General features: G+C 53.1%; 1 protein-coding gene across 6 annotated transcripts; it reads left to right on the top strand.

The window, feature by feature from the left end:
- The first annotated feature begins 339 nt into the window (after positions 1–339).
- Positions 340–14,750, top strand: COPS8 (COP9 signalosome subunit 8). 6 transcript variants are annotated; one of them, XM_089328869.1, is made up of 8 exons: positions 340–483; positions 1,251–1,321; positions 2,523–2,571; positions 3,925–4,057; positions 9,215–9,322; positions 10,495–10,557; positions 12,122–12,163; positions 13,023–14,750. In XM_089328869.1, the coding sequence occupies exons 1-8, from the start codon at positions 406–408 to the stop codon at positions 13,100–13,102; spliced, it is 624 nt and encodes a 207-aa protein (XP_089184995.1). In that variant the 5' UTR covers positions 340–405; the 3' UTR covers positions 13,103–14,750. The 6 variants fall into 6 exon arrangements, with proteins under 6 accessions (XP_089184995.1, XP_002722944.1, XP_089184998.1 ...); XM_002722898.6 differs by having other exon boundaries at positions 12,116–12,163; XM_089328872.1 differs by having other exon boundaries at positions 340–553; positions 12,116–12,163.
- Positions 14,751–19,441: the final 4,691 nt, after the last annotated feature.

Here is a 19,441-nt window from a genome sequence, read left to right as displayed (position 1 = left end):
GGGGACGGCGCGGCCCCGTGACCCCCGCACACACGTGCCCGTGCTGTCCCAGCCACTTCCGCTATCGAACGTCCATCACCTTCCTGTCCTGCGCACTGGGCGACCTCGGGCGGACACAAGCTCCGCCCTTTCCGCCGGCAGCCGCGCGCCCCGGAAGTGGTATCCCGCGACGGCTGGCTGGTCCTCCCAACCACCGAGAGGGCCGCCCAGAGCGCCGGCGCGCTCTCCCTCGCCGCCTCCTATCCCTGCGGCAGCGGCGCCCCGGGCCGTGCCGGGACCACTGTGCGCGTGCGCAGGAGCGCTGGGCCGCGGCGACGGCGTGGTGCGTCATCTGGGTGCGACGCCCCGAGGGACCGTGCGGGGTTTGGCTGGCTGGAAGGTGCGGCGGCGAGACCGGGCGGGAAGATGCCAGTGGCGGTGATGGCAGAAAGCGCCTTCAGCTTCAAAAAGCTACTGGATCAGTGCGAGAACCAGGAGCTCGAGGTAGCCGCGTGCAGCGCGCTGGGAGGAGCTCCGGGGCCGCCCCGGCCTCCGGGCGGCGCCGGTTTCCAGGGTAACGGGGCCGGGGCGCGCGGAGAGCGGGCGCGGGACGCGGGCCCGGGCGCCCCGCACTGCTCGGGCCGGGCGGTTGCTCGGCCGCTGCCTGGACGCGTGGGGCAGCCTCTCCTGCCGGCCTCGGGGCCCGGGCCGCGGGCCGTGCGACCGCCCCGGGGCGCTCGGTGTCTGGGGAAGCCAGCGCGGGGTGCGTGACCCGCGGACACGCACACGCGTGGAGGGAGCGGTGCCCGGCGGGCCGTGCTCCGTGCGGGCCTGGGGAAGGCGCCCCGCAGCATGCCCCGGAGCGGCAGAGCCGGGCGGGGCTCGGGAGTAGGCCGAGCTGTGTCTGCAGCCGCCGGAGACTGACGTTTCAGCTTTGTGTTGTTATTTTTAAATGCACCCGGAAGGCACCGTTAGAGGTCTTCCGTCCCCGGCTTCGCTGCCCAAGTGGCCGCCAGGGCCCGGGCTGGGCCAGGCTGGAGCCGGGGGTCTCCTCCGCGTCTCCCACGCGGGTGCAGGGGCCCCGGGACTCGGGCCATCTCCCAGGCCACAGCAGGGAGCAGCATCGGAGCTGGAGCGGCCGGGTCTCGAACCTGCGCCCATCGGGCCGCCCGTTTGATCCGCTGAGCTGCAGCCCCACCCCGGAAGGTTTCGGGTTTTTTTCTGGCGTGGGTAAGAAAGGAGGCTGTGCTCTTGCGTTTCTGGCGTTCTAGGCTCCTGGAGGAATCGCGACGCCCCCGGTGTACGGCCAGCTGCTGGCTTTGTATCTGCTGCATAACGACATGTGAGTACCTTTAGCGACCCGCGGCGGCCGCCCCGGTTCCCGGGAGCCCCGAGCGCTCCGCTGCGGCCTCGCTGCGGCCGCTCCTGTGGCGTCCAGCGGGTGGTGGCCGGCGGCCTGTAGCTCCTCCTAAGGAGGACACCGGGTTCCTAGGGAGACGCAGACGGGCGGGCGGCTGCTTCCCTCCCGGGTGCCCCGGGGCCGGGCTGGTCCAGACCACAGCTGGGAGCCCACTCCCACGAGCCGGCCGCCGTGTGCGCTGGCAGGAAGCAGAGGCCGGAGCCGCAGTCGCGGTGAGGCCGGCGGTCTGGGGCCCTGGGGCAGGCGCTGACCCCGCCCGCGGGCTGCCGCCGTCCATTTCCCGCGGAGCCTTCGGAGAACCCTCAGGTCCGAAAAGCAGCGCGGAGCCTGGGAAAGTGCGGGCGCGTGACCTTTTTAAAGGATTGTGCTCTGACCTGGGCTCAGCCGAGGGCCCCTGTTGTCGGCAGGCCCAGAGAAGCTGCCCGGAGGCCGAGGGCCAGCAGGGGTTTGCTGCCCACAGCCGAGAGCTCCTGGGAGCCGTCTCGTAGGGGGGACCCGTGTCTGCTCGCTGGAGGGCAGAACGCCCCCGGGTGGCTGTCGTTCTGTGACCCCAGGGGCGCCTGACGGTTTTCCTCTAAACTTCTCCGAGCCCTTTCTGTCCTGTCGTCCTAGAAGCTGAGCTGGGCTCCCCGCGTCCGGCGTGTGAGTGGCCCGCTTCGCTTCCTGTGGTCCCATCGTAGGGGTGTCCTGGTCCGGGTTTCTCCCCGGATCCCCCTGCTGTGGAGGTTCTGGGGGCAGGGCCCTGTGTGGGGCTGTGAGGAGGACCAAGCCCGGGAGCCCGGGCGTCTTCCCTCCGGGGAGGCAGGACCTGGGAAGCGCGTTCTTATCTGGGTGAATTATTTGGGGAGTTCTGTGTAAATCTTTGTATTTTTGGTGTTGGCTTAATTTAGCATCTGAATCATTCATTCAGAAATTCACTAAAAATGGCAGAATGTGACGTTGATGAACTATTTCCTGTCTCTTCGTCTGGAGAACTACTCGTAATTCCCCAGAACAAGTTCACATAAAATATGTTTGCTCTGTACTGTGCATAGAGTATTTTGATTAACTCCTGTCTGTTCTCATTAGGACCTAGTAATTTCCAACATTTTTACTGACCGCTCTTTGCGCTGGTTTGCATTAGGAATAACGCGAGATACCTCTGGAAGAGAATACCGCCTGCCATAAAGTCCGTAAGTGTCCTTGCCCTGCGCTGTGTTGCTTCCACGTGGTGATAACGTTCTCTGACCGGGGAATCCCGTAAAGCGCTGTTCCCGTCCCGTGTCACTGGGGTTAGAGGAGAGAACCGACCTCCGGCGCTGCAGTCAGAAACCAGAACTTCCCCGGGATGGCGGAGGGGTCGGCTCGGCTCCCGGTCATTCCAGCCACGCCGCTGAGCCGGGCCACGCGAAGGGCTGGGCGGTGGCTGCAGGGGGGCGGGGGGTTCAACGGAGCTGTGCAGGTTCCTGAAGCAGGAGTGGCGTGGAGACTGGTGGTACACTGCTGTTCTGAAATGGTCATTCGCAGCGCTGGGACTGTCTATCCAGTTAGGAGAGTGGGCTTCTCGTTTTGGGTGGAGAAGCAAGTGAAAGCTGCTTCCGAAGTGGGCCGCAGTGGTCCTTGGGTTTCGGGTGGGTCAGTGCCCGCGTGAGTGGTCTCCACGTGGGACCAAGAGTCCACCTCAGGTTGTGCTCAGCTCTCAGCCGGGCACCGGATTAGTGCTTTAACTCCCATCCTTTCCCATACCTGCTGTGAAGTGAGGTGAAAGAGGGTCCCCGTGGTGGAGGCGTGAGGGTGGTGGCCTCCTGTGGTGGCCTGTGCTGACCTTGGCTCTTGCTCGCGTCCCCAGGGCATCGTGTTATGTGTGTGGGGACTGCAAACAGGGCACCTTTCGAATCAGCTGCCCGAGATACTTAATCCCCAGGCTTAATCCCGAGCATGTTTGGATTACTTTCTCAGCCCTTAATCTGTTGTGGTAATAAACACTTACAGCGAATGAATAAAGAAATTTTGCGTTACTGCTCATGCTGCTTAAAAACCTGTTTGAATGTGGTTGGACTGAAAAAGTGATTGCATCTCTTAAAAGGAACGTGAGATTTTGTGTTGATGATGCAGCTAACACGTTGTACGTCTTTCTGACTTTCGCTTTAAGACACAGTTGTGGCCGGCGCCACGGCTCACTAGGCTAATCCTCCGCCTTGCGGCGCCGGCACACCGGGTTCTAGTCCCGGTCAGGGCGCCGGATTCTGCCCCGGTTGCCCCTCTTCCAGGCCAGCTCTCTGCTGTGGAGGATGGCCCAAGTGCTTGGGCCCTGCACCCCATGGGAGACCAGGAGAAGTACCTGGCTCCTGCCATCGGATCAGCACGGGGCACCTGCCACAGCACGTGGCCATGGCGGCCATTGGAGGGTGAACCAACGGCAAAGGAAGACCTTTCTCTCTGTCTCTCTCTCTCACTGTCCACTCTGCCTGTCAAGAAAAAAAAAAAAAAAAAGACGCAGTTGTTTCCAGGATGAGCACTGTCAAAGGCTGTGACGTGTGTTCCAGGCGAACTCTGAGCTCGGGGGGATCTGGTCGGTGGGACAGAGGATCTGGCAGAGGGACTTCCCCGGGATCTACACGACCATCAGCGCTCACCAGTGGTCCGAGACGGTGCAGCCCATCATGGAGGCACTGAGAGGTGCGTTTCTTTGTGTTGGACGTTGCAGCAGGCCCTTCCTGAGGCTGCAGGGCGGGAGGCGGGTGGGGCGCTGGTGAGCGCAGGTGAGCGGCAGCTTTCCGAGCTCCCGTTTTTATTTTGTCCAGAAAGTGCCGCCAGCCTTCTCTTGCTGAGGCTGCATCAGCAGTTCAGGGCTTCGTGTCTCGGGCTGGTTCCAGGTTGAAATTGCTCCTGGCAGGGAAAGGGCTCTCCGCTGTTGCAGGAATCCCCGGAGTTCACGGCCTGAGGGGTGGAAGGTTAGAATCCCCGCCGGAGTGCAGACGGTCATTCGGCCTCGGCAGGCGTCTGGCCGGCGGCTTCCAGGCGAGCAGGCTCAGGGCGGCTCGGGCACGTGCAGGGGCTGACGCAGCGATGTGGCCGACAGCAGGAGGCGCTCCTTGACACTGGAGTGGGGAAAGCAGGGGTGCAGGGCAGGTGAGGGAGCGAAGGGAGGAGGGGTGCGGCCGGGCGGGTCCCGTAGGGGCAGTGTTGGAATCGGTGAACAGCCTTCACCCCTGCTGTAGGCCTGAGGAGGGATAGTGGATTTCATGGTGTGGGCTGAGCAGCCCTAATTGAAAATCTGAAGTGCCCCCAAATCTTAGAAGTGTGTGAGCACGGACAGGACCCCGCACGTGGAGAATTCCACTGCCGGCCTGTGCGCTGTGCCACAGCCAAATAGAGATGCACTGAGAGGGTCGTAAATCACAGTGTGAGGTGGAGGTGAAGCTTAGCGATTGTGTGTGTGGGCTGACGTCGCATCCCCAGAGCACCTCACTAGGTGCAACTGTTCCAGGATCCACAAAGCCCCGCATCTGAAGCTCTCGGCGTTCCCAGGCCTGTGTCTGGGGCAGCCTGGGACTGCAGCGAGGGCCCGCGCCAGGGCCTCGGGCCAGCTCCGTGCAGCAGGCTGGTGGGCAGGAGCGGCCTCGGGCCCTTACTCAAGCTGCTCTGGGCTTTGGGTCGTCGCCTCGCAGATCTCTGTCGTGTTGGGAGTCCCTGGGAAGCGGCCCAGTAGACCCCCGGAGACTGGAAGGTGTGTTGTGGGAATGCGGACTGTGGGGCAGGGTTTGTCCCTCAGTGGGGGTGGCCCATGGTCCCGTCAGGACTTCTGCATTCTGGAACATTCTGTCAGCCTTCAGTACCCCACGCTGCCCTGAGACTCCTGCAGGTCCCCAGAGTCAGGAATGCTGCTTGATGGTTGAGGGCGGTCCCGTGGTAGGTTTGAATTATTGCCAAATTTTGCCAGATTTAATATTTTAGTTTTTAATTTGTTACATACACACTTGTCTTCAAGTTAAAAACACTTTCTCAGGTCTGTTCCTCTTCTTTTCTGAGTCCCAGTCCTATTAGAAAATCAGAGACGGCTTAGATGAGGTCGGGCCAGTGAGAGAGCTGTTTTTACAGGAGACCAGAAGGACTCGCTGTGGACAGTGACCCTTCTCCCCAGGGCCTCTGGGTGGGGTGAGGGCCAGGATGAGTGGAGCTGGAGACGGGGGCTGCCCCTGGCAGGGCACAGAGGAATTCGATTCCCTGGCCCCTGGCCCGCCTGAGGGTGCCTGCCTCCCCATGTACAGCACGGCTGGAGGGGCCGCTCACTGTCCCTGTGCCCCGGCACCGGCACCCGGCGGTGGGCAGTCTGGTAGATGGCAGGCACAGGCAGCGGAAGTTGGACAACTGAACCGTGAACGAGTCTTTCTTAGGCCTCCGTTGTACTCAGGGCGCGTCCTCCCTAAGTTTCCGCAGATGCCAGGTGCTGGCTCGGGGCCGTCGTCCGGGGTGTGACTGTGCGGTGGGAGTTCAGAGCTAGGGTTGCGTGGTGACTCAGGGTGCGGGGGTGTGAGTCACAGGCTGGGGCATGAGAAGCAGCTGCGCGTGGAGGCTTCCCTGACGCCGGGACCCTGACCCGCCACCCCCGTTGTGGCTGCTCCTCCTCCTGTCCCCCCTTCCCTTCTGTTCACGTTCTAGCACGCTTCACTCTGGCCAGAACATAAGAGTTAAAGTGAATATTTTAATTTATGCTGATTTGCCTAATGAGTATAGTTTCCTGGTGTACACTTTAATTTTTCTAAAGAAACCAAAAAGGTGTTCCTTTTCCATTGTTACCTCAGTTCTTTCCCGTTGAGTTGCCATAGCTTTCAGTAGAAAATGTTTCTTTAAGATGTTTTAGGGGCTGGTGCCACGGCTCACTAGGCTAATCCTCCGCCTGCGGTGCCGGCACACCGGGTTCTAGTCCCGGACGGGGCACTGGATTCTGTCCCGGTTGCCCCTCTTCCAGGCCAGCTCTCTGCTGTGGCCCGGGGTGCAGTGGGGACTGCACCCCATGGGAGACCAGGAGAAGCACCTGGCTCCTTACTGCGGATCAGCGTGGTGCGCCAGGCGCAGCGGCCATTGGAGGGTGAACCAACGGAAAAGGAAGATCTGTCTCTCTCAATGTTCACTCTGCCTGTTAAAAAAACAAAAAACAAAAAACGATGTTTTAGGGGCAGAGGGTGAGGTATAGTGGATAAGACTGCCACCACGATGCCGGCATCCCTTATGGACGCCGGCTCAAGTCCTGGCTGCTCCACTTCTGATCCGGCTCCCTGCCTCCCTGCTGTGGCCTGGGAAAGCAGCGGAAGATGCCCAAGTCCTTGTGTCCCTGCATCCACGTGGGAGACCTGGAAGAAGCTCCTGGCTCCAGCCTCTTCCAGCCCCAGCCATTGTGGTCATCTGGGGAGTGAACCAGCAGATGGAGGATCTCTCTTTCTCTGTCTCCCACTCTCACTGTAACACTGACTTTCAAATTAAAAAAATTCACATCTTTTAGAAATCTACGTTATGTAGTTGGGTTGAAAGATGGAGGGAGAGCAGAGGCTGGCCAGTGCAAGCTGGGGAGCACTGTAGCTGAGCAGGACGCCACACCCGTTTGTCCTGGGGAGACCACCCCCCAGCACGTGCGCAGCGCAGGCCCTCGGGAGATCACCCCCCAGCACGTGTGCACTGCAGGCTTCCCTGGGGCTGCTGGCCTCCCCAGAAGCAGGAAGTAGAGAGAGAGCCCTGTAAAGAGCTTGGAAAGAAGGGGGCAGGTGGAACAGTACACACCATGGTGGTCGATTTCTTGTTCCATGGGGCGTGTGGAGGTGAAGGCTTGGCTCAGCAGTTGGGAGAAAATTCTGCGTCCCATGTTGGAGGCTGAGCTGAGTCTCGCCTCCATAGCGAATTCCATCTCCTGCCGTCGTGCGCCCTGGAGGCCGCGGTGAGGGCTCAGGTAGTTGGATCCCTGCCACCCACGCGGGGGATCTGCCTTAGTTCCAGGCTCCCGGCTTTACTTCGGCCTGGCCCAGCCCTGCCTGTTTTGGGCGTTTGAGGCATAAATCAGTGGATGAAAGACCTTTCTCTCTCTCTCTCTCAAACAAACAAACAAACAAAAGTAAATAGATGTATGCACTGCAGTGCTGTGAGTTCAGAGGAGGCACGTGGTGGAACCTCACAGGCCAGAGGCCTGGGGGAAGGTGCGAGGCCTGGAGAGCCAGGGGACTGGCGTGGAGCGAGCAGAGCGGAGCGTCTGGCATCTGGCAGAGCCCCAGAACCATGGGGTTGGCAGTGTTACAGGGTGTACACCAGTGGATTAAGTGTGCAGAATAAAAATGACAGGTACTCCCTCAGCCTGCTCACAGCCACGTGGAGGAGCTCTTGGGTTACGCAAGAGCCCTGGGCAGGACTGGCCGGCTGGGTGCGGCAGTTCTCCTCTGTCTCTGACGTGACTGCGTGTAGATTTGGAAGCCCGCCCAGTGTCCACATGCTGTCCTCGGGATGAGATGCTGCTGGTGCTGCCTGGCAGTCTTTTTTTTTTAAAAGATCAAAGTTAGACTCTTTATTTAAGATTTATGCCAGGAGCTTCTTCTGGGTCGCCCACACGGTGCAGGGGCCCAAGCATTTGGGCCACCTTCTTCTGCTTTCCCAGGCCACAGCAGAGAGCTGGATGGGAAGCGGAGCAGCCGGGACTCGAACCAGCACCTGTGTGGGATGCCGGCACCGCAGGGCCGAGGCTTAGTCCACTGCGCACAGCAGCAGCCCCGGGCAGCCCTTCCCGATGGGGCAGGAGCCGAGGACGTGGGGCGTCACTGACGTCCACTTAGTCCACTGTGCACAGCACCAACCCCGGGCTGCCCTTCCTGATGGGGCAGGAGCCGAGGACGTGGGGCATCACTGAAGTCCACTTAGTCCACTGCGCACAGCATCAGCCCTGGGCAGCCCTTCCCGATAGGGCAGGAGCCGAGGACGTGGGGCGTCACTGAAGTCCACTTAGTCCACTGCGCACAGCAGCAGCCCCGGGCAGCCCTTCCCGATAGGGCAGGAGCCGAGGACGTGGGGCGTCACTGAAGTCCACTTAGTCCACTGCGCACAGCATCAGCCCTGGGCAGCCCTTCCCGATGGGGCAGGAGCCGAGGACGTGGGGCGTCACTGAAGTCCACTTAGTCCACTGTGCACAGCACCAACCCCGGGCTGCCCTTCCTGATGGGGCAGGAGCCGAGGACATGGGGCGTCACTGACGCCAGGCGTTTGATGCAGACTTTGCAAGGCGGGTGTGGTCGTCACTGGGGTTGTTCCATGACACCCAGGGCTGCTCCTGCACCGCAGACCCTCCCGAGAAGGAGGCGCGTTCCTGGGTTTTCCGCTCCAGTCATTCCAGTGTTTGTACGTGACATGAAAGAAAGTTACAAGTTTACACCCTCAATACAAAAATGTGTTTGAATTACATTTTCTTAGCGCGTGAGTATTGTGCATATTTGGCTCTTTTTCCACCTTTGCCGTTTTCCTTGTCACTTGGGAGAGGTTTCTCCGTAAGTGTGAGAAGTGCACCTGTTTGTTTAGCAGTGTGCGAGCCTCTTCCGTGGTAGGCACATATATGCGAGGGCACTGCAGAAAGTTCATGAGAAGACGGAATTAAAGATGAGTTATTTTAGTGCAAGAAGAGTTAAAATCTGTACATAGTTTTAGCACAAAAGAAAAAAACAGTTCCATGAACTCTGAAGATCTTTCCTATGTCTGAGCCTGTAATGTGTGTGATCATGTCTTGTTCATAAAAAGTGGACAAGAACAGTAACTGTTGTTAAACGCCTCTCTTGTTGCCTTTCTGCCGCTCCCCGGCTGCCCCAGACGCAACAAGGAGGCGAGCCTTCGCCCTGGTCTCCCAGGCGTACACCTCGATAATCGCGGACGACTTCGCCGCCTTCGTGGGGCTTCCCGTGGAAGAGGCCGTGAAAGGTGTGTTTGTCTGCTGTGTCATCACAAGTGGGAATAGAGATGTGTGTTCTCAGCTCACAGTGCCCGTCCCCGAGACCCTAGCGACCGAGTGTGTGTGGGAAACGCGGGTGCGTTTTTTAGGACAGTGATAACCCCTGCAGGGTTTGGACGGAAGCGGCCTTGAATCCAGCTCATTCTGGTTGTGCAGGAAGCAGGTCTGTGAGCCTCCACAGCGCTGACTCAGACTCCGTCCTGACTGACCTCACTGCGTTAGATGCCCTGGGCCCCCGTGCATGGTGGAGGCCGTCCCCTCGCTGCCCCGTCAGCACGTTCACTTCCTGCACGCCTCACTCAGACCCTAGATGCTCTGCCCTGGTACCCACTGGTCTCCGAGGGTCCCTGTGCGTTGTCCTCTCTCAGGTGATACCAGACTGTCGTGTCCACTTGCTGGATTTCTGTGGGACATTGCACACAACCTGGTGCCTTGTTGAATGCTTACATTTCCAGGGCTTAGCACAGTTCTCGGCACATGGGGAGCAGGTCAATGAACGTTCTTACATTGAATCCTAGTGTTACTTACTCATCAGTCATCTACTTGTTTGGTGGGTAACTTATTATCTAATGTGTAATATGCTCCAATGCCCGTGCTCTTACCTGACTGCCAGGGGGAGTCCAGCTGCCATCCCGTCCCTCCTGCTAGTTGTGTGAGCTGGGGTAGGTCACCCGGCTCCCTGAGCTTTGTTTCAATACCTGTTAGGGCCATACGTCCTACGTCAGAGCTGTGACAGCTACACAGAGGATCCTGACCAGGGCACCGAGTGGTCATTCATGGTCGGCCTTCTGTGTACATGGAGCCTGTTGTTTCTCCTCCATCCTGGATGTTACCGATGAGATGATGAACAAAATATTCTGTGTTTCCTTATGTCTCTTCTGAATAGTATCGGTTAAGCTAATTCTATGCTACATACTTAAACTAATGACATATTAGTGATTCCAGCAGCCTGATGAGGGGAAAGTGAGGCTTTGATACATGTGCAAAAAATGTTTGCATGCTTTTTATAATACGTCTTTCTAGTAGAAATGCACATGTCTGGTTGAAACTAAACATGTCAGGTCTCCCGTGCAAGTGATGTCTTGTGGACAGGGTGTGGATCTCGTTGTGGCTTCCTGTTCATGTGAAATGCACCTTGTAGGTATCTTGGAGCAAGGATGGCAAGCTGACTCCACCACGAGGATGGTGTTGCCCAGGAAGCCAGGTAGGTGGCGCTCCTCACCCACGTGCAGGGGAAACGCTGTGCCATAGCCTTGGCTTTAAATGATTTGATGACAGATAATGCTGTAATAACTCGGTGGAAGTGTGTTTTAAATAAACATGTGGATAGAATGGATACTTAGGGAGAAGGAATCACGACGGTCACCTAATTTTTTTTAGAAACACATTTATTATGTAGATGTTTCATAATACTTATTACAACTAATTTTGACAAAATATTGGTCTCCATTTTTCTTTTTTTTTTTCCAAATATTGGAACTTTTTTTTTTTTTTTTAACAGGCAGAGTGGACAGTGAGAGAGAGAGACAGGTCTTCCTTTTGCTGTTGGTTCACCCTCCAATGGCCGCCACGGCTGGCGCACTGTGGCCGGCGCACCGCGCTGATCCGATGGCAGGAGCCAGGTGCTTTTCCTGGTCTCCCATGGGGTGCAGGGCCCAAGCACCTGGGCCATCCTCCACTGCACTCCCGGGACACAGCAGAGAGCTGGCCTGGAAGAGGGGCAACTGGGACAGAATCCGGCGCCCCAACTGGGACTAGAACCCGGTGTGCCGGCGCCGCTAGGCGGAGGATTAGCCTAGTGAGCCGCGGCGCCGGCCCCTGGTCTCCATTTTTCTATTGATGGAGCCATTCCTTTCTATTTTTTTAAGATTGGTATGTTTGAAAGAGTGAGAGGCAGAGATTCCATCCGTTGTTTCACTCCACAAATGATTGCCAAAACTGGAGCTGGTCCAGGCTGAAGCCAGGAGCCTGAACTCCACCCAGGTCTCGCACATGGGTGGCAGGTGAAAGATTTGGGCCTTCGTGGGCTCCGTTCCCAGGCGCACTGGCAGGGAGCTAGGGCTGACACGGAGCAGCTGGGACTTGAACAGCTGGTCTGATACGGAGTACTGGTGTCTCAGGCAGCAGCTCAAGCTGCCACACCACAGTGCTGGCCCCTGCTGAGCCAAGCCATTCCTAACTCTGCTTTTCCTTAATACCTAAATCATCGCCTTTTTAGAAAATAGAAGCTGTCCCCCTGCTCTCCTTGTACTGGAATCGGACACTCTTCTGTGGCATTCACGTCCACAGATTTAACTTCGTTTACCTTCCCTTAACGCCAGAAATCTCATGGCCTGTCCTCAGGGTCTCACTGTGAGTTCCTGCTCTCTGAAGTGAGCTGTGCTCGTGCCTGCCTGGTGGACTCTCTCCCTCGTACTGTGGGAACATTCTTTTCTGCTGGTCTTTCAAGCTGAGTTTAATGCCCCCCCCCCTTCCATAAACTCTCCATCAACCCAGATTCCCTCCCCCGACTCTGCCTGCTGTGTGGATGTTGGTGAACACACAGTCAAGTGTTACACAAATCTGTATGCCCTGCTCTTGAGGACGGAGAGAGTGGAAGGCCCTGAGCCGCCAGTGTAGATGGGGCGTAAAGACGCATGTATTGAAGATTTGGATGCATCCCTGTTTGAGAACTAAATTGTCACGTATGCGTATTGCATTAGAAATGGCTTCTTCCATTACGAGGTCTTCACAGTGGTGTCTGTCATTTTTTTTTAATGCAGTTGCAGGAGCCCCAGATGTTTCCTTTAACAGATTTATTCCCTTATCAGGTATGTACACGTTTTCATACACTCGTAAAAATCATTGTTTCTCACTTTTTTTTTGGTGGTGGTGGTATTTTATGTATGTGTTTACCTTGCAAACAAAGATTAAGGTGCCATGCACTTGTAGTGATACATGGGTTATGAGAGTGAAGTTCTGGGTGTCCCCTCTGGAGCTTGCTGACTGCCTGGCCTGTCAGGCTGTGGGGGCCTCTGTGCTGTCCTGCAGTGGGACCCTACCAACGCTTCTCTTCCCTGGACTGATGGGTGCTCACCTGAACATTAGAAATAAGCTACTTGAGGATGGGATGGGGTTCTTCTTGGGTGTTGTCCCTATAGCAGGACCTGGAATGTGAGAGGCACTTAGTAATTACTTCCTGGATTAAATGCCACATGGGGAGGAGCCCTTCCAGGTGAGGTGGGATGTGAACAGAGGTGTTACCCAGTGAGAGTGTGGGAGGGCCCTTCCGGGTGGAGGTGGGATGTGAACAGAGGTGCTACCTAGTGAGAGTGTGGAGGTGGGATATGAGCAGAAGTGTTACCCAGTGAGAGTGTGGGAGGGCCCTTCCGGGAGGAGGTGGGATGTGAACAGAGGTGCTACCTAGTGAGAGTGTGCTCCCCTCACCTGGCATGCTTCATACCATCAGTGCCAGACTTGCTTTCACTCGCATTTGGGGGAAGCACACTCTGCTGTTGGAAGTTGAGACCTCTTGGTTTGCTTTTTCAAAAATACCCAGGCCACTAAGAGGCACAGTGTTGTCTGAAATCAGAGCAGACGTCTTTGCAATTAAGGATGTTGATGAGAGTGGTGGTGGAGTGGCGCTGCCATCTAACTGTGAGTGTGTGTGTGTGTGTCTCTCTCACACAGAGCCCGCCCCAGTGCCTCCGATTCCTAACGAGCAGCAGCTAGCCAGACTGACCGATTATGTGGCTTTCCTGGAGAACTGATTGATCCCAGAGTTCAAGATCCACCTTCAGAATCTTGTCCATTGACGCGTAGAGAAGCATAAAATTTTTTTTCCAATTTATTGGCTGGATTAAGCACCTCAGCATTCCTGAGTATGTGATAAAATACATGTGTAATATAAAGTGTATTATATATACTTTGAACTCAAACATACTGAAAGTTCATTGAAATAATTCTCATCATTTAAGATTGAGCAGTTTGGATGGAGCCTGTCAGTATTATGCAATTTCTATTTCCTGGTGACTCAAAATGAGCTTTTTGCTTCATGTAGAACAGTGGTTGTCAGCGGTCTTTGCGCTGCCCCCGCACAGGCCGCACTCCCATCTGTACTGTTGGCTGATGGCCGCCGTGACTGGCTGAGGTTTGAGGAGGACGGTCCCCACGGGCCACCCCGCATTGCTGGGGACTGTGACTCATCCTCATTGCAGAATACGCTCTCTTCTCCCCGGCCCCTGAGAATCACTAATGCGGATACAGAAAAATAGCCACGGGACAAATAAACCATTTCCATGGTAAACCAAGTCAGTAACATGGAGTTTTTTCCAATAGTGTGAGTAAAACCCTTGCTGGCAGTAGAGGCGTCCTGGGGCGTACGGAGCTGTCAGGCCTCCTTCAGAAGAAGGGACAGTGTGGAGTGCTCGCTGGGGATTGAAGCTCCTTAGAGAAGCCAGGCACTCAGGACCACTGTCCTGCCACCTCTTGGCTGTGTGCTCAGTCCTTGGTTCAGGTTCTGTGTGGAGAATCCCTGGACACACCTGCTTCTCGGGGCATAGCCATCTGCGTGTGTGAAGCTGTTTATTGTATCTTCAGGTTGAAACACCCCTTAGTTCAATTACTCTGCGTTTGTTCAATAAATACTTAATTTAATTCTTTAACTGCCATCTACGATAGTTTCTGAAAATATTACTATTTGAGCACTCTCTAGTGTGGACAAATTTTAGCGTCATTGTCTCAAGATATGAGCTTCAGTTGTGTATCTCTGTGGTGTTCACCTAACTTATGTTATTACTCATTTTAAATATTTTGACTCAATTTTTCGTAACAGATATGGAAATCCCTTTTAAATTGTAATTGATCACCAAGTCATGTTGTTAAGACTCCCTGACAGTTGCGGGAGCAGTAATTCAAGAATCAGAGGATCCATAATGCGTTAGTGATGAACCCGTTTTTAACTCCCAGGTGTTAAATACAGATTGTATCTGTGGGTGCTGTTTTGGAACCAGCCCACGTGTTTGCTAGCAGGATGGGTTGAATAAACAACCCAGCAGACTGCAAAGGAGCGCAGGTGACGTCGGCTGCAGAGTGGAAGCAGAGAGCAAAATGTGCTGCACCGCAGGGTGGCAGAGGGCAGCGGTTAACAGTCGTGAGAACAGATGAGCGGCTTCTACTTCTAGAAGAAGTCTTGAAGGATGAACCAAAAGTGAATAAAAACAGTTCTGTAAAGAGGGAGAAGATGGCAAGCTGCTGTGTAAGAGAGAGTTGTTGTCTCGAGGGATCCTGACCCTGTGTTCTGCATTATCCGCAAGAGACACACTGAGGGCACACAGAGACTACGGTGTGATTTCACGGTGTAATCTCACAGAACAGTCTATGTCCTTGTCATCAATAAAAGCATGTGATAGAATATAATTGCTAATTATGTAATGTTTTTAGGTGCCAGTAATCCTGAATTTGCTTTGGAAACCTCATCATTTTTCCTGCTGGATGGTAGTGCTGCTTACCTCTGTCCCCTGGAAAGCCTGGAGTCATTGCTCCTGCTTACAGTGAGCACCACAGTGCCTAGATGAGGCGCTAACTCCATCTTCAGCTACAGGGAGTAATGCATTTTTATAGAACAGGTAATGTCAGGTGCAGAGCAGTAAGGGACAGCCTCTCTCTGATACGAGGTGTCCTGGGTTCAAGGAGGTGTTGTAAGACTCTGGGTTCTGACAGACATTTATAGAAGCTGATGGAAGTTAGCTTCCACTAGCCAAAATGAGACAGTTTGACCATGAAAGATATGTGTATGTATTTATGTTTTCAACACAGGTTCATAATTGTGCCAAGATAACTTCCATCTTTGTGCAACAAGGCAAGGTAAGTGCATGATTCCATCCCCGCTCCCCTGCCCCCCCTGCCCCCGCCTTCACTGATCCAGTTTTGGGACAACCAGATGATGCCCTAGCAGTATCTGGAGCAACAACATTGAACCTGCAGGGGAGCCAGAGGACTGCTGGCGAAAAGCTCTTCATGGAGTGATGCCACCTGCGTAATAGGACTCGAGAAAGAGTACTTGGCAGCAAGAAGGAATCCTAGCAATCAGTATTGGTAGCTGCTGAGACCACAGGATGAGAAAGTGAGACTGAGCGTGAAGCACACCCTTGAAATGGCGATCGAGAGTCAGGGTGGTGGAGCTGGCTGTAAGTACCTGAGGACTTCTGCTCCTCAGTGGAGTGTTGTGACTGACAGGAGTGCCGGGAACAAAGAAGAGCCCAGAAACAGTCCGCCAGCAGGCGCCAGGAGCAGTGGAAGAGCTCAGAGAGGAGAGAGCTGCAGCAGGCCCCCAGGGCAGTCACTGACTGCAGCAAGTGTGATCCAGGGTTTCTCGGACAGAAGAAAGAAACCAAGCAGGTTCCCAAAGCTCAGAAAACCCCAGAGGATAAGTGGGAAGAACATCAAAGTTGACGGGTAGTAACCACTGCAAACCACAAACAGCGTACCAGAAAGCACAGAGGGGTGGAGGGGCCGTTACCCTCCCAGGAGCAGAAAGGCCTTTGCTATGTAAGAGGTCTAATTTCAATCTTGTGGGGGATTAAAAGATAAAAGTATGCCAATGCAAATACTGGTCAAAAGAGAGCTAGTGCCTCCAACACAGATTTAAAGGCGAGAAGCATTAGTATAGAAAAGATTTGTTTTAAAGATTTATATGAAAGGCAGAGTGACAGAGACAGAGATCTTCCATCAAAATGGCTGCAGCAACCGCGGCTCAGCCAGGCCTAGGTCTGGAGCACCACCTGGGTCTCTTACGTGGATGGCAAGGGTCCAAGAACTTTGGCACTACAACTCCTGTCCAGAAAATGATTTTTAATGAAAAATATGCTGCATCAGTTTCCTGTTGCTGCTGTAACAAATTGCTATTAACTTCCTGGCACGGACCAACACCAAAGTTTACCTCACAGCTGTGCAGGACGAGGTCCCACGTGGGCATCAGTGGACTAACGTGAGACGACAGGGCTCCCTCCCCTTCCAGAGGCCGCAACATTCCATGAGTCCTGGGCCCGTCCACTGCAAAGCCAGCATTGTACTGAGTCCTTCCACACTTCTGCCCCTCTCGTTCTCTTCTGCTTCCCTTTCCCACCTTTAGTGCTGTGACTACATTGGGAGACCCAGGATAATCACCCAGGTGTAAGGTAAGCCAGTTAGCAGCCTAATTCTGCCCACTAGTTTGATGGATGACCCTTGCTCGAATAACCTAATATAGTCACAGGTTCAGCGTATTCAGAGACGCACAACTTTGGGGACCGTCATTCCATCCAAGAGGTCAGTTCAACACAGCAGGGATAAAATCTACATCTGTATTCAAATGCAAGAGGAAATTGACAGACCCAAAAGGAAAAAGTCGTCTACCACTCATTTGGGAGACGTTTCCATGGTTCTCAGTTGCTGGTGTCGTCAGAACACCAGCCAGAAGAGCACAGAGGTGACACTAGCCCGAGTGACATAAAACCCTGCACCCACAAGCGACAGACGACACACTTTCCATGCCGTTTCAAGCATTTGCCAAAATTGAGCACTTACTGGACCATGAAGCCCTCATACACTTACAAAGAATAGAAATCACATTCATTCACAGGAAGCAATGCAAGTAAGATTTTAAAAATGGCAAAAATATAGAAATTACTAGGAAATTTAATTGCTTAGGATGCAGTATTTCCAAATTACAGATCAAAAAATATTTTTAATAAAGTGTAAGAAAATAATGAAACACAAAATTCAGCCCAGGCTTTGATCAGAGACAAATGTATATACTGAAAAAGTAGAAAAATATTAAGTAAAAAATCAGTTTTAGAGAAGAGGCAAAGTGGTAAACTAATCTCTCAAAAGTAAGCCTAGAGCAAAAAGGAGTGCAAAAAAGCAAATCAATGAAAAAGTAAAAACAGTGGAAACTGACAAAAACAAAAGTTGGTGCTTTGTAAGGATGAACAAAATTGACAAATCCCTAAAAAGGCTGATAAATGAGGAGAGAACACAAACTGGACACACTGGAAGTCAGAAGAGGGTTAGAAAATAATAGGACAATCTTATGCCAACAAATGTGAAAATTTTAATTGGACAAAATCTTTGAAAAGGACACAATATTTTTAAAAGTATATTCATATCTTAATAGGTATGAAAGTGACTTGGTTATTAAAATCCTCCCCACAGACAGGGACATTGATTTATTTATGCATTTCAGAAATACAGTGTCTTTACACAGTTATTACAAATAGAATAAATGACAGCTAACAATGCAGCTAGAATATTACAAACCATTACACTAAGGAACATTGATGCTAAAATCCATAACTAAATGCTAGGAAATCAGGTCCAGCAGTAGTGAAAAGACTTGTTTTGGCCAAATGGAGTTTCTTTGGAGAGTGACAAAGTAACTTGCCATGAGAAACTCAGTATGATGTGTTGCATTAACAGGAAGAGTCATACAGTGGTTGTCTGCATACAGAAAAATGGATTATAGAGCCCCTGAAGAAATGGTCCCAAGCAGGATGGAATAACAGAAACCATATTTATTCTACTGGAAGCAGACAAGATTTTTGAGAAGTTTTTCAAGACACTGCACATCTGGCACCTAAGTTAGCAGTGATCCCAGGGAGTCCAACACCCATTCATGATGAAGAACTCTCGTAAAAGAGAGTGTCTCAGTCCAGTAAGTTTTCATGGGAAAAGTGGCAGCAGACTTCACACAGAATGGAGACTTACTGAGAGCTTGTCGGTTGATGCTGAGATAAGACAAGATGCTTTCTGTTACCTCCTGTATTCAGCGTTGCACTGGAAATCCTGGTCAGTGTATTAAGATCCAGAAACAGCCCAGGGATAAGGGTGTACAGTCAGCGTAACTCACAGATGCAGTTTTGTGCCTGGGAACAAATAGGTGCATCTACTAACGACTAAAAAGTGAGTTTATTGGTGTGGCTAAGAGAAAATTAGCAACACTTGAGTATCCTACTCAATTTGTGGTTAAATATCCAATGCATTCGCTTCTGCTGCAGAGCAGTTTCCCCCTGGGATTGACAATCTGAGTTTAGAATTCATAAAGGACTCTTCAAAGCCACAATTAGCCAAGCCAGTCTTTTGAAAGGACAATGGTGACTGCCATGACCAGAGATCAAGATGTGAAAAGCTACTTAAGTTAACTCACTGCTATGACCAGGATAGACCAACGTGCCAATGGAATATAGTAGCGAGGTCCAGACAGCCTACTTAGAAAGTCACATTCAAGGCAAAACTGCAGTGCAGCAGGGAATGAGATTACTGTTCCCAGTGAATTATTCTATTTCATTGGGCACTCACACTGGAGAATATAGTTTTAGCTTTTAACTCCAGATTCATCACAAGTATAAAAAGATATAATGCTTGAAGGAAGGCATAGGAACATATTTTTTCCAAACTTAGGTTGGTCCAGAAAAATAACCACAAAAATAATTAGCCTACGTTAATAAAAAAAAACTATTAAAAGACATGAGCAGAGTGAAAAATTGTAGCAGAAGAAAAATTTAATAGGTACAGAAGAGGATTATGAAGAATACATAAAAACCTACAAATTCTTAGAAGCCAGTGAAGCAATTATAAATGGCTATAAGATGTGAGTATCTTTTCTTTTTCTTTTTCACAGGCAGAGTGGACAGTGAGAGAGAGAGACAGAGAGAAAGGTCTTCCTTTGCCGTTGGTTCACCCCTCAATGGCCGCCGCGGCTGGCGCACTGTGGCCAGTACACCGCGCTGATCCGAAGGCAGGAGCCAGGTGCTTCTCCTGGTCTCCCATGGGGTGCAGGGCCAAGCACCTGGGCCATCCTCCACTGCCTTCCTGGGCCACAGCAGAGAGCTGGCCTGGAAGAGGGGCAACTGGGACAGAATCCGGCGCCCCAACCGGGACTAGAACCTGGTGTGCCGGCGCTGCAAGGCGGAGGATTAGCCTAGTGAGCCGTGGCGCCAGCCAAGATGTGAGTATCTTACAAGAAGGCTGTCAAAAACGAGCAGTGAACATAAAACTCCTCATTAGTCTTCAGGGAAATGAAAGTTAAAACCTGGATGTCATGCCACAGCCTGCACTGTGATTGCCAAAAT

The sequence above is a fragment of the Oryctolagus cuniculus genome, chromosome 3 (genome assembly GCF_051225735.1).
Source record: "Oryctolagus cuniculus isolate XC-2025 breed Fujian yellow rabbit chromosome 3, ASM5122573v1, whole genome shotgun sequence".
NCBI classification, from domain to species: Eukaryota; Metazoa; Chordata; class Mammalia; order Lagomorpha; family Leporidae; genus Oryctolagus; species Oryctolagus cuniculus.
Note: the sequence above shows the minus strand (reverse complement) of the source record. Positions and strands in the feature narration are given on the sequence as shown.

What these genes read in the sequence shown, in the direction of transcription:
- COPS8 (XM_002722898.6), top strand. Translation starts at nt 406, where the DNA reads ATGCCAGTGGCGGTGATGGCAGAAAGCGCCTTCAGCTTCAAAAAGCTA. An exon ending in CATCATGGAGGCACTGAGAG is followed by an intron (nt 4,058 to 9,214) that starts GTGCGTTTCTTT and finishes CGGCTGCCCCAG; the next exon opens with ACGCAACAAGGAGGCGAGCC. An exon ending in CGTGGAAGAGGCCGTGAAAG is followed by an intron (nt 9,323 to 10,494) that starts GTGTGTTTGTCT and finishes TGCACCTTGTAG; the next exon opens with GTATCTTGGAGCAAGGATGG.